We start from the raw sequence: 14,062 nt of genomic DNA on the forward strand, positions 1-14,062 counted from the left end.
GGGGGAGGAGGGGGGGGGCCATCCAGAAGGAGACCAGAAGAAACAAACAACCAAAACAAAAAAAGACTCCATGTTCCTTTTCCGGTGCAGCCATGTTACAGTTAGCGGGGGGTAAACAGCAGTGTATGGGAGTCTCTTTACCCCTGCAAAGAAACCACTGAGCAGCCAGCAGTCCATGGGCTGGTCTGAATGATGATTAACTGTAATTACCTAAGCAGTACCTGGGCCTGCATGCCAGGAGGCAGCCCAAGATTAATGGGGCTCTGCTGAAAACGGAACAAAAGCTCACATTTCCAAGGTAATGAATCGCTCTGGTATGAAGGCGTCTTCACATGGAGCGCCCAGGCCCCCGGGGAAGTTCATTACAACGGGAGGAATGGATGGATCCTCTGCAGCATTTTTAAGCAGGGAAGGCAGGCAGTGGAGCGGGAGGAAGTCTTAAATCGTCCCAGACACCCTGGTTTGTTTCACAGCTACGCTGAACAGAAGAGAGATAAACAGCCTCCTCATTGCATCCTAAATGGGCGGTAAACACCAGGCAGCCTTGTCTCAAACATACACAAGGTGTTTAAACAATAAGGCTCAGCGTGGAGCAGGCTAGTTAAGTAATGAAGACAGATTTGACGAGATTAATGTTCGTAAGACTGAAGGACACAAACATCCTTCTTTATAGATGACATTAAAGCCACATCCCCACATACCAATACCTGTGAATTTGAACTGCTTCTCATTTACTTGGAACAGAGCAGAGTCAAGTTGGTGAGGGAAAACTCCAGCGTGCAAATATTAGACAAATAAATTGTCTGATGTTCATGTATTTCAACAAAGCCATTGGCCAGTCAGAACACACTTTGTTTTGCAAAACTCTTTTGTCTTAAATTTTTGATTCACTACAAAAATAGTAACAGCGAGGACAACTGGACGGAGCAGGTTTCTTCAAGATGTTACATCACGTCAAGAAAGCCTCTCGACATGACGTGAAACGTCTTCAAGAAACCTTCTCCTTTAGTTTGGGACTAAAGAAACCTCTTGGATAAGATGACCTGGATGACCTACACAGGTCACAGAAACATCAACTACTGTATATATATAATATATACGTATATATATATATATATATATATATATGTATATATATATATAATATCTGTTAACCATTCAGATAGGCAAAATTATTTGTTCACAAAATCTGCTCAGACCAGTCTGACATCTGTCTATGAAGATTCTCAGTCATCCAGGTCATGGTCAAAGTTGTAAAGTTCTGTTAGGCAACTGGACGTGAGATTTTCTCAAAGACGGTTTTTTTTTACCGCTCATCCAAGAGGCTTCCTCAGTTCTGACTGGTGGTGGGGAGTGAGAGGTGAAACGTCTTCTTTGAGAAAATGTCACGTCCAGTTTCCTAACAGAAATCTTCAACCTTAGTCTCACATCTGCTGTTCTGGACCCTCAGACCTGGACGAACCACGGTAAATTATCTTCTAATCCATTTGAACTGAGTGAACCGAGCGCTGAGCTGAGAGGCCATTCAGCTCTATCTGTGTTAAAGGAAGCAGGTTTTCTTTCGCACAGGAAGTCCACCGTTTGGTGAAGTTGGTCTGGCAGGGCAACGTTTCATTGCGAGCGTCTCCTGTTATAAATCACCGTCTCAGACGAAAACTATGAATTAATGGCAACATTTTTTTCCTTCCGCCTGGTTACAACTTAATTTATGTTTTTAGTTCCTATTTTGGAAAAATGAATTGTATAAAAAGGGAACAAAGCTACTGATTTGACGTGTGAAAGAGACGTGAGTGAGGTTAAGGCTGGACACCTGTGTAGAAACAGTGATATATGGAAACAGGCATCAATTATTGGAAGTCAAACAGCTCCAGGCAACAATGAGAGGATTTACAGACCCAGACATTTTTCATGCTCTTACACAAGTTACCTCCTGAGATGTAGGTCGATAGTGGGTTGAAATACAGCCTGACTGGAGGATTTAATGTTTACAGCCTACACACTTGACAACCCTCCACGCCTGCTCCTTCTTTTCCTCCTCCTCCATGTCGAGGCACGTAAATACTTTAAGGAAATGCAGGTCGTGACTCGCCCGGCTTTACATCACATTGTGTGTGTGAAAAGCCCAAAGGCTTGCTTTTCAGTTTACTAGCCTCTAATCACGTTAATGACACCGTGCACACATGCGGGCCGCTGCTCAATCGATCACGGTGACAAAGACCAAAATAAAGTGACGGCTCTCAGGATTGGTGCCCGTGCACGTCTGATGGAGATGAGAGAGATGTGAGGTTCAACCTTTAAAGCGTCATTTGTCAGGGGGGAGACAACCAAAGGGAGTCGATGCCATTATCCTTCCTGTCGCCTTGCAGTAAGTGTGTGTGTGTGTGTGTGTGTGTTTCAACGTCCACACGTGCATTAAAGACATGAGCACTTGAATAATTTATTCAAATGAAAAATAAACAAAGGCTGTGTGTGTGTGTCTGTGTGTGTGTCTGTCTGTCTGTGTGCCAGTACAAACATGTATATGCAGATGACAGTCCAGCAGTTTTATTGAACCTACTGTATGAGCAGGAACATAAACCATCATTGAGTAAAGGAACATATGTTGTAGTGTTTTATGTTAATGACCAACAGTTGTAAAGTCAGTAATGCTGCTGGCAGCTACCTCACAGCCTCTCTCTGTTGGTTTGGAGATAAAAAGCTGGTTTCCTTTAATCTGTAAAAAAAAGAAAGAAAGAAAAAGACTTTGAAACAGATTGCTTTTTTTAATTTGTTCTATCTAAGAAAACTGACTTATTTACTGCCAGCTGTTCAAACTCAAACTGAGAGGTAGAATAATCGACCTGCTCCATATAAATCAGCAGCTTAACACGAATCGAAGGCTTTATTTATAGTGTCTTATTTGATTCTATCTTCTGAATGTACCTCTCTGTGATTACATTTCCGTCCTCCTAATCTGAATTTCTGCTTTACAGGCCTCCATTAACAGCTAGTGAACAATGCTAATGAAATCCCAACATCCCATAATAATGCAGCAGACATTTATTCAGTCAAAATCTGAAGTTGATGCAGCTCATTTTACCATTGCCCCAGCTCTCAGCTTCCTCAGTTTAACAAACCATGAACCAGTGAAATAATCCAACAACATACAGTAATAGGACATGTCAACACACAGGACAAAATATTCCCAAAGACTGTAAAAACTCTTTACATCAACGTATTATTGCCTACAATCTCTCAACAGTCAGTAAAATGACTGATTGAAAATGTCTGTTTTTTCTCTCTGTTTAAATGCTAGCTAAAACGGTGCTGCACTGTTCCTGTACCTCTGAACACTGTGGACTCCACTCTGTTTAACAGCACTTTACTGGAGATGAATTTGTCAGGCGTGGAATAAAGACTTTTGCCAAGTCTTTTTTTTTTTTGCCAGTACAAACATGGACAAAAGGTTAGACTTTCATTTGTCTTCTCTATACGTCCCCATATGCAGATGAGGAAAATGAAAGAAGCAATCAATTCTCTAATGGAGTTTGTGCTATTTGAACTTGTTAAGGGCCCCTCGGTCTAGATTAAAGCGAAGGTCAATTTCTCATTGTGACAATTAGTGTATTCATTTCACAGTGCAACAAAGGAATCTGTGGTTGGAGAGAGAGAGAGACAGAGGGAGAGAGACAGAGAGAGACAGAGAGAGACAGAGAGAGAGAGAGACAGAGAGAGACAGAGATAGAGAGCAGAAGAGCAGATGTCTCCTCCTCCTCCTGGTTGTGTGTGACTTCCCCATCATAACATCTTGTTGATCTCACTCATCACACACACACACTAATGGTCTGGTCCGTGATGATCTTAGCTCTGAATAAAACCTCATTCAAAACACATTTCTAATTTATTAGCCACGGTGTCAGATGGGATGGAGACATTGTTGGATTTAGAAACCAATAATAATAATAATGTTTTCAATCATTTATGTGAAACATAATTGACCGTCTACATCATGGGGTCTCCAACTGTTGGCCTGGGGGAAGTTCTCACCCCCCAAATCTGGCCTGTGACTTCAGCTAATAACTTCATTTTGCCTTGAGTTAATTTTTAAAATTTGATGTTTAATAATTTATTTTTCCAATGATTAAAATGTTTAGGTGGGTCATTTAACAATAAGACATGTATGTAAGTGACAGGTTTTGTATGTAGATTTTTACAGTCCAGCTCGCTGTTTTTTAAGTGTTCTAGATGATATGTCTTTAAACTCAAAAACATGTATTTATTCCTACATTTTAGGAGTTGGCAGAGTTGATTAAAACTGCGTTTATGAAAGGAGAAGTGTTCAACACTTTTCTCTCTGTATTTTAGTTTGTACTTTAACAGAGCAATGACATGTCTGTGGCACCGGAGAAAAAAGTATAAATGGTATTGTCTGGTCAAGCGGCCCACTTCTGGGTCATGACCCACTTGGTAGAAATGATGAAAAGGAGGCAAGTTTTTTTTTTTTTTGCATTGAAAAGCTTGAAATCACTTTAATTTTACATCTAGTGCAGCATTAGCATGTTTCCATTTTCCATCTGCTCGAAATGATATTCCATTTTCTTTATGAATTTAATTTTTTATGAAAGTTCCAGTTCCTCTTGCTCAGGATTTGCATTGTTTTTTTTTTACCACTTCAGTCTTCTGTTTTCACTAAACAACAAAAATCCCACAGATCAGACTAACATCACACGTTCTAGTAGGTTAGTAAATAAAAACAATGTTGCTCGTAGATTTGAGGGAAAATGAAAAGATGAATACATAACGGTGGTGCACTGCTCCAGAATCCCCTCACTCACATGTGGCACTTATTTAAAAAAAACCAAAAAACAAAAAAAAAAAACCAACTGAACGAGCAAATAACAGCAGCCCTGTTGGGAAATGAGTTTGAGGCAAAACTCTTATGAGTGCAGCAGCTGTGTAGCTGCAGAGAGGCATTTATTTTGGCTTCCCCAGAAGCAAATTAAGACCGTTGACACACAGCGTGACTCAGCGCCTCCCTCCTGTCACATCAATGGTTTATTTAGCAGTGGAGAAAAAGCCCTGAATTAGAATAAAAACTAGATTATGAAGGCCGGCGCTGAAAGAGCTGCCATCAGACGTTCAGCTAGGAAACTAGTGGAGGTGGAGGGGTTTATTCTGCTGCTGCTGCTGCTGCACAGACATACATCAAACAGCAGAGAGTGGGAGAGCAACCTGTCATGTCAGCTGGTTCATTTCTGTTCCTGTTGAGTTTCCTTGTTTTATTTTCCCTCCTGTTGGCAGAGACAGAGAGCGAAATCCCTTAAAAGCTCTACAAACCAGACTGCCCCCTTTTTACAAGACGCACTTTATCTTCAAGCTGTTTGCTTTACTTAAGTAAAGGCTGAGTGTCGTCCGGAGCATGGAGTGGTTCCATGTTGAGTCCAGCCGCTTTGTGCAGCCTGAGCTCTTATCACTCTTTTATCTGCGGCTGAGCAGATCCGTAGGCAGCAGACCTGTAAGATTAAATTATAACCAGTTTGGAGGTTGGTAATACATCAACCACAGTGTCCCGGTGCAGCCTATGGGGTCACCCAGAGTTCATGTTATTAGTGTTACAGGCCTTTTCATGCTCTCGGATCTCGTGCAGATCAAAAGGGCTTTGTGAGGTATGTCACCATCAGCCAATTAAAGCCCACAAACACAGCTGCCCTGTGTGTCAGCTCTAAGACCAAGCACTTTCCTCAGCTAAATGCCTCAGTCCTCCTCTCTGCTGCAGACTAATTTCCCCCTCCTAATAGCGGGTTTTGTACCGTGCACCTTAAATGTTGCATAATAAGCTGTAAAAGCAACGCTGACCTGCAAAGGTACTTTGAAAGTCTACTGAGCTCCATCCTGGAAGGGTGGAAATAAATGTCTCACGTAAAGGAAGTAGAGTCTAAGATGTTGAGTCAGCTTCAGCAAACTGGTTCCATGCAGTGATTCTTTGAGGCTGTAGTTGGATTTTTAAGAGCCTGATGTACCGATGTAATATGTAGGCTTGTTGTTTGAGGCCTGCCAGTGCTGGCATTGTTAATAAGAGAAACTAGAATCAGTACATGTGGCATCTGCAGTAAAACTGATCAAGTTTACAGGCAAAACTACAGCTCAATAACTTTTCCACTCAAGGTCAGTTTGAACTGAAATATGCTTTAAAAAAATCACCACTAAAACTTATTATAGACTGGATAAAACATAGTCAGACTTCATAATGACGGTGGTCTAGTCCTCACTTAAATAATCAGACAAACCCAAGCTGATTAAAACAGGCTCCTCAGTCAAGGACACTGCAACAGGATGCACAGCTGGTAATTCCTTGGTGAGAGAGACAGAATGGTTCAAAGTCACAGCTTCTTCTGGCCTCACACTGATCCTCCAATTGCACACACTGATCCCTGAATGATCCTAAACCCAGTTCTAGCTTAGAGGATGACGTCACTGTTCACTTTAGTCACTAAATCTCTTCTTCTATACAGTGTGCGTTTGATTTGTGGGTTAAGTCATAGTTTTGGGTCTAGTAAGTTCTGGAGGTTAGTATTTTTCAGATTTATACAAATAACTCTTTTTAATACATTTCCATGACAAGTGAACTGGACCATCACGTAAAACAAATTCAGAAACGCTGGGATCTGAAAACTAAAGGTGGTCATTTAAATATACCTGAACCAAAACATTCCAAGCATGTCAGTGGGATTCTCCAAACGTAATAAAAGTGATACTGCCACCAAGTGGTAAATAAAAGTCAACATAAGATTCTGTTAGACCCACATGAAAATACTAAAACAATAAATTTAAACAAATCTCTGAACACATTCAGACACAGATGCATGTGCTGGGATAATTAAAGTTAAATCATAATGACAGCATCTACAGAAGGCACATTTCTTTTCTAATTTGCCTAATTTCTCTTTTCTGCACATGAACAGCAAAAATCTAAAGGGCCATGATTCCTTACAGACCTAGGGTTGGAACCAGGCCCCCCACAGTGTGCTTTCCTTGTTTTCCCTACGTCTTGAACTGCCCCAGTCGACCGGTGAACTTGTTCCTGTCCATGTTCTTGTGCTCTGGGATATGTTTGAAAATGCAGTCGTCCCTGGTGCAGCCTGTGGTTCTCCAGAAAAAACACTCCTTCTTGTAGGAGCTGAGGAAACAACAACATTAGACTTAACTACATCACGATATCTCTTTATTATTGATTTTTTTTAATTACTAAATGTTTGTCATGTAAATATATGTTGGTGTTTAGGATGTAGAGTGACATGTACGATCTTACCTAACTCCTTTACTGGGATGTCTCACAGACAGAGGGCATCCTTCAAACAAAAGTCCCTGTAGAGCAAACCGTAAGCTTGAAAAATTTTGCAGATGTGTTAAAGGTTGGAGTTGGCCAAATAAATAGTTTAAACCAAGTTAAAAAAAAGCTAAGAGGCTAAAAAAGTGGAAAGAATCAAAGCCAAAATAGCTTAAAGATAACAGGTAACAGAGTCAGCTGACCATGGGCCTGCCCAGCTGATTGTATATGGTTATAAATGACCACTCTATAACCAGTTACATCATCTCTGAGAGGACATACATCTAGAGTCTGAATGGCTCGATCACAGTCTTCTTTTGTTGCGTAGTGAACCAGGGCACACTGTTTGTCCAGTAACATCTTGACTCCATAGACGACTCCGACCCTGAGAAAAAAACAAAAACAAAAGAAAAAAACACACATGGTGTAGAATCAGTACCGGTATCTAACAGGTTCAGGCAGCTGTATTATTAAGACAGTGTAGTATTATGACGTGTCCATTATTGTCCACAGTCAGTCAAAACAGTACAAAATATATATATATAGTTACAGTAAGTAACAATAGTAAGAAGACGCACATTTAAATTGAAATTTTTTTCTTCCTTTTTTCATAACCTAAATACTCTTCATCCTACAACATTGTCATTTTGTCTCTGCACAGCCAGGCCAGCTGTTTTCCTTTGAACCGGAGCTTCTTGTGACACCTGAGACCGTGGGCAGCATCTGTTCCTGACAGAGAGCTGAAAGACATCCTCAAACAAAGCACCTCCAGTGGGAGAGAAAAAGGCCGTGATGCTTCACCTGCTGAAGAGCTCGTGTAGAGCTGGGTAGGTGACAGTGGGAGACAAGGATCCGACCCAGACGGAGATAAGGTCACTGTGCACAAAATGCACAAAGAGAGACAGAAAAAAGGTCAACTTAAACGTTAAATTAAATTTCTTTATGAAGAACAAAATCATATGACACAACATTCATATAAAATGAATTCTGGTCATTCTGACCTTGTGTTTTCTTTATTAAGATGAGGATATTATATAGTTATAATACTTTAGTATAGTTTACACCATAGGTTGAAGTGCTGTGTTCTGCCCTCTAGTGGGACAATCCCACTATTTCACTACATTGTATGCAAAACTTTCAGACTAGGAACCAAATGGTTCTTGTTTCCTTTGCAATTTATACTTTAGGTACTTACGGTTTCCCAGAATTCCAATTGTTACGTCCTGGGGACTGATATTTCAATTTATTTTGGAGTGGAGCTTCAGAATTCTGCTGAGTTCTTGGGCGATGTGAACGGAGGAAAATCCAGTCTCCATTCTCGTCGTCTTCTTCGTAAGCTGCTGCTTGGTCAGCAGTGTCTCTGCTGGATTCTGTCTCTGAGGAAGGTAATAAAACATAAACAAAAAAAATAGTGAAAGACTGACATCATCTTCTCAGCTTTATCTTAAAGAGCCATGTAACCACATTTACCTTCAGGAGCCTGGCTAAGGCCACTTCTAAAGAGAGCATCCACAGCCTCTTCTAATGTGGGGTGAGTCTTTAGAGCCGCGTTGCTCTGTGACCAGGAAAAACCCATTTCCTGGAAATGAAAGACCAAGTCAAACTGTTTTTGCTTTTGGGTTGGTCACGCTAGCCGCCTGGCAGTTATGTAAAAAATAAAGCAAATGGAGGAGGTAGTTTGGGTGGAGAGACCCACTGCAGGATCAGGATTAATATTCTCTGTTATTCTAGAACAGTTCCTTTTGAGACACATTTTCAGATGTTGTCAATGAAAAAACATGAATTGTTGAAACTGGCAGACACTCCAGAGAGACAAAGTCAGTTTTACATAATATGTCACCTTTAGGACCACCTTTCTGATAAATTACATTTTTCTCACAGAAATGAGTTTAAATATAATAAAGACGTTCTTCCTGGGTAACATCAACAAGGTACCTGTCAACAGGTTTCTCACTCTCTGACAGTGTATTCCTTACATAGAAGCAGAAATATTGGAGAACTAAATCTTCTACCCCACCTACCATGAGGTGCAGTGTTTGTGCTCTTTTTAACTCTTGTGCAGCTTCAGTGCTGGAACTTTCCAGATTCAGCACCTCCTTGTAAACCAACGAGGCATCATAGTATTTCTGCAGAAGAAATGAGAAGTGAGTGAGAACATGCTGCAGTATTTAGGCCCATTAGGATAACATGTAAATGAACATAGACATGTTTTTTTTTAATTTACCTTGAGTCCACACAGAGCTTTCCCTTTCCGGAACAACCCTTTTATCCACTTTGGCTCCATGGACAGAGCCAGCTCTGCATCCCTGAGAGCATTTTCATACTGCTGCAGTCTTTCGTAACAGAGGGAGCGATTTCCAAACAACCTGAACCACAAACCTCATCAACACTAGCAGCTACTGGGATGTTGCCATGAAAAGCACCAAGTCAAACCAGGTTTATGTTCTCACCTAATTTCTGTAGGGTTGAATTTAATGGCTTCAGTAAAACACTCCACAGCCGCCAGGTACTGACCAGAGGCTGCCAACCGATTTCCTGCAGCTGACAGGAAGAAGGCAAACATTTAGATCTGAGTCAGTTTGTTTTAGATGTACGTTCTCTTATCAAACAGATAACAAATGGAACGGTAACTCACCAGCCAGTTCTCTGCTCCTGTCTGTGATCTCATCAGCAGCCAAATCAACTTTCTTCTGTTTGAAAAAACAAAAACGTCCTTCAGTTGTTTGTGTTTCGTCTTTTTTTCTATTTTTTGAGATTCCTTATATTTCAGAGAATATTTGAACCTTGAAAATATATGACATACCTCTTCTTTTACGGCTTCAGGTTCTTTGGGGGCTTCAGGTTTTATATTCATTTTTGTCTTTTCCTCATTATGCAGCAGAGCTTCCTTTGATATATTTTTTTCTTTTTTATTAAATTTGGAAATCTTTTGGTTACTCATCTCCTCAGATAATAATTCAGATGAACAAGCATACAAATTTCGAAAATCCAATTCCTGTGAACATATGTGAGACACAGATTTTTACAATGTAGTTAAAGTAAAACCTTATTGTGAAAACGTTTCAATCTAATGAAGCCACAATTTAAACTCCTGAGTGATTACCAAACCAACCTGTTCTTTCTTATCTTCCTCTTTAATTGTTTCCAAATTATTTTCTTCTTTACTGTTATTTTCACCACTGTCTTCATCACATTCAGCAGCTTTAGGTAAATTCTCTGTTTTATTTTCCTCAGTTGTATCATTGTTGGATTGAATAATCAGATTTTCTTTTTCATTTTCAGAACAGTCAGGTTTGCCTTGTTCATGTCCCTAAAATATAAAGTATAAAAATACAATGTTAGTCTCAAACAATTAAGACTAAAATGTACTGGGTTTAGTCAGAGAATACTTACATGTAGATTTTCTTTAGCTAAATTCTCCTTTTCTAATCGCTTCTTTTCTTTTTTACGCTGAAAAACAGAACCCCAAACAATCCTGTTGTACATAATGTGTGACAGAAACAACCACAATCATTTTTAGACACCGTTCGATTCAAACTCACCATTTTCTTTCGCTTGTTTCTTTCCGTTCTCTCACTGCGCTTCTCTTCTTCTGCTTTAAGTGCTGCTGCATGTTGATCAGCCTCCTGAAAGAAGTTAACATGTTCTACGTTCAACAACTTGTGTGGAATTTACGACACATTTTCAAATTCTTTGTTGATTTGTTTGATTTTAATTTTATTGATGCGACATTTTGTAAAACAATATATAAAAAGTACTGTACGTGATGCTGCATCATAGCATTGCTCTCTTCTTTTATCAATAGGCTAAAGACGTGTTTTTTACACAGGAGATAGTATGAATTAGTTTTGACAAAATATCCAGTTATGTTGAATATATCCACCACCTTTGAGGCCCTCCAGAGCTTAACATAAGGTGGACTGTCATACAGTAAATTCTATATTATATAGAGTATACACTCATGTTCACTGGAGAAGTTGAATCCAGTGATCAAACTCATATGTATACCAAATACATAGCAAGTAATTCACAATCTTGATTCTAATCAAGCTGTATGTACCATAAACTACATCTCCCACGATACACCTCAATTTGTGTCCAGGCTCCTGGCATTCTAGCAAATGGAAATATCAACAATTAATAGACAAGAAGCATCACCTCACCAACCCCCAAAACCTGACTAATGTAGTTTGAGTTGAGACAACCTGTTTAGTTACTTTGAGTCACTTAAACAGTCTGACACCCCGATCTAGTCAAGGTGCCCCCAGCTGGATTAAACCGTTAGTACTTTAGACAGAGTACCATATTTTCTGGACTATAAGTAGCTCGCCGGATAAGTCGCACCAGTGCCGTCTAGCGGCTGTCAGTGTGAAACTAAAGTAAATAAGTCACACCTGAGTATAGGTTGCAAACCCAGCTGAAGCATGAAAAAAGTGTGACTTATAGTTCAGAAAATACAGTATGTTACACTTAAATGGGTTTTTAATCCGGTAATTTGAATTTACCCTCTGAAGAAATATCTTGACTAACGCCTGAAGGTTATAATTTATTATGTAAGACTGTTCTGAACTGAACATAAACACCTCTCCCTTTATATATAATATATATATATAGTAATATAATAATAATTATAATAATAATAATAAATAAACAAAATACTTGTCGTAATGTGAGCTGGGCCTTAAAGAAACCAATGAGATATTCACTATGATGACTACTATTTTCACACTGTACATTTGTAGCAGTTCACTTAGAGGTGACACTAACCTGACATTAATTTTCATTCTTAGAACAACCAGAGGAAACGCCTTTAATAGGCAGTAAAACCAGCCCTGCTTATAACAGGTTAGATTGACCTTTGAGCACAAACAAATCGTTCAATGTTCCTGTCCTATGATTATATACAACACAAAGTGGTGATCGAGTAATAAAAGAACACAACACATGTCTACCTCATCTGTGAGTTGTCTTATCCGTGGGTGTGGCTGTAAAAAGCTGGAAGCAGCAGTGCGTGAATGAAAAGGATCATGATCCTCATCCTCATCTTCTTCTTCACAGTCTGAAAACATGAGGCCATCTTCCAAGTCATACGACCTACAATCTATGTCCCACAGAGACACGTCTGTTACAATCATTATTTCATCATGTTCAAGTTTGAAAGTTCTGTTAGGCAACTGGACATGACTGGACACTTCTTCATTTTAGAAGCCTCTTGGATGAGAGGTGAAACGTCTTCTTTTAGGAAATTAACGTCCAGTTGCCTAACAGAACTTTCAAACTTGACCATGACCTGGATGACTTTTTTTGTTTTGTTTTTTTGTTTAGTTTAATAACAACTCTCTCTATATTTTTGATTTTAAGGTGTTTCTGACCTACACTGCTGAGAGACTTCTGTGTAACAACACAACACACTCACACCAACATCTACAGCTGCAGTCAAACTCACATAAAATAAAAATCACAGGAGGTTCATTCACTGCTCGTGAAAAGACACTTAAGAAACTTACCAAAGAATTGCGAGGCTATAACATTCATGAAGGGGTCTGCAGTGTGAAAACTCCTAGGAGCCGCTGCTGCTCTCATAAAATCTACCCAAGTTTCCTGAAAAATAAAATATAACCAGTAATATCACATGCATGTAGTGGGTCTCATCAGTACATTCTATTCATTACTAATGTATTCATTTTACTCTATTGGAAACATGCCATTACATGAAATTAAATACTCACTCTTACATATCTTCCATATTCTGTTGCTGCCTCTACACCCCTACAGATTATTATAAGCTTGCTTTAGATCCAAAAAGGCACAGTACAGCATCTCATACTTCTACACCAATGTCTATAATTCGTTCAGAACCAAACAAATCAAATCAATATCCCCCAATCACTAGTAATTCCACGATGTAGTGTTGTCATGGTGCTAATCTTCTACCTGGAAATTCTTAACCGGAAGCACCGGTTGTTAATTTGCTTCAATTCAGAAAACACCAGAAAGCATCAGAAAAGAGGAACGCAGCTAACGCAGTATACTTACACGAGCGTGGTTAAGTTCCAAGTCTTCTTTAATTCTAGGTGTAGGGACATCAACTGACAAACACAAAAATGTCACCGTGTTAGCTCTCACACATAAGGCTGTCATATCATTTAAGGTAGACAAAAACAAAACTGTTAGGATAATGACTTTCCTCAGCTAGCAGTCTCACTGACCAGAAAAATAATCAGTAAATGAAACCTAACAACAATGATGTCGTTCGTCCTGAATAAGTTATTATTTTATCCTTACCTCGGAGGATTTCTCTCTTTTTGGGCATTTTGTTTATTTCTATTTATATTCGCTGTTTCTTAAGGTATAAACCTTGTTGTATATAGTACAGCAATGACGTTGTCTTCTTTCCGTGTTTGGTTCGGGAATAGTCGTTTTGCCCCACGGTTTGTCTAACAGGCTACAAGACGCCGTCAATGTAAACCAATGATGAGCAGACAGCCTCCGCACCACGGGAATTAATTGGATGTCATTTCTGTCAATTTTACGTAAGCCTGTCGAAGCCAAAATTATGGCAAACATTTTTTTTAATTATTTGGGACACCTACAATTGTATATTGTCAAAAGCAGGACCACCAGACTGAGGAACAGCTTCTTCCTGTGGACCCCTGTAACCCCCCGTTTCCCCCACATTGACTCTGCCAACCCCCCACAACGAAGAAAATATGTGGGCCTCACAACTATTGTCCCCACATTCGTTGCTCTTGTTGC

General features: G+C 39.6%; 1 protein-coding gene and 1 long non-coding RNA gene across 5 annotated transcripts in view; one reads left to right on the forward strand and one right to left on the reverse strand.

Moving 5' to 3' along the window:
• Positions 1–8,099, forward strand: part of LOC103382437 (uncharacterized) — a 32,829-nt gene extending 24,730 nt beyond the window's left edge. The window contains exon 3 of the long non-coding RNA XR_521928.3: positions 7,968–8,099. This is a non-coding gene — a long non-coding RNA (uncharacterized LOC103382437). The remainder of the gene's footprint in view (positions 1–7,967) is intronic.
• On the reverse strand, positions 4,472–13,751 carry LOC103382405 (tetratricopeptide repeat protein 31). 4 transcript variants are annotated; one of them, XM_008315208.3, is made up of 18 exons: positions 13,592–13,751; positions 13,343–13,395; positions 12,814–12,907; positions 12,259–12,365; positions 10,849–10,932; positions 10,700–10,756; positions 10,419–10,616; positions 10,110–10,301; positions 9,942–9,996; positions 9,757–9,847; positions 9,531–9,672; positions 9,328–9,432; positions 8,777–8,885; positions 8,502–8,682; positions 8,108–8,182; positions 7,589–7,691; positions 7,289–7,344; positions 4,472–7,156 (listed from the first exon to the last, which is right to left on the reverse strand). In XM_008315208.3, the coding sequence occupies exons 1-18, from the start codon at positions 13,617–13,619 to the stop codon at positions 7,021–7,023; spliced, it is 1,866 nt and encodes a 621-aa protein (XP_008313430.1). In that variant the 5' UTR covers positions 13,620–13,751; the 3' UTR covers positions 4,472–7,020. The 4 variants fall into 4 exon arrangements, with proteins under 4 accessions (XP_008313430.1, XP_008313424.1, XP_024911511.1 ...); XM_008315202.3 differs by having other exon boundaries at positions 12,259–12,407; XM_025055743.1 differs by lacking the exons at positions 13,343–13,395; positions 13,592–13,751 and adding an exon at positions 13,036–13,290.
• Between the last annotated feature and the right edge of the window lie 311 nt (positions 13,752–14,062).

Source organism: Cynoglossus semilaevis, chromosome 1, assembly GCF_000523025.1.
Source record: "Cynoglossus semilaevis isolate Cse_v1.0 chromosome 1, Cse_v1.0, whole genome shotgun sequence".
Taxonomy (NCBI): Eukaryota; Metazoa; Chordata; class Actinopteri; order Pleuronectiformes; family Cynoglossidae; genus Cynoglossus; species Cynoglossus semilaevis.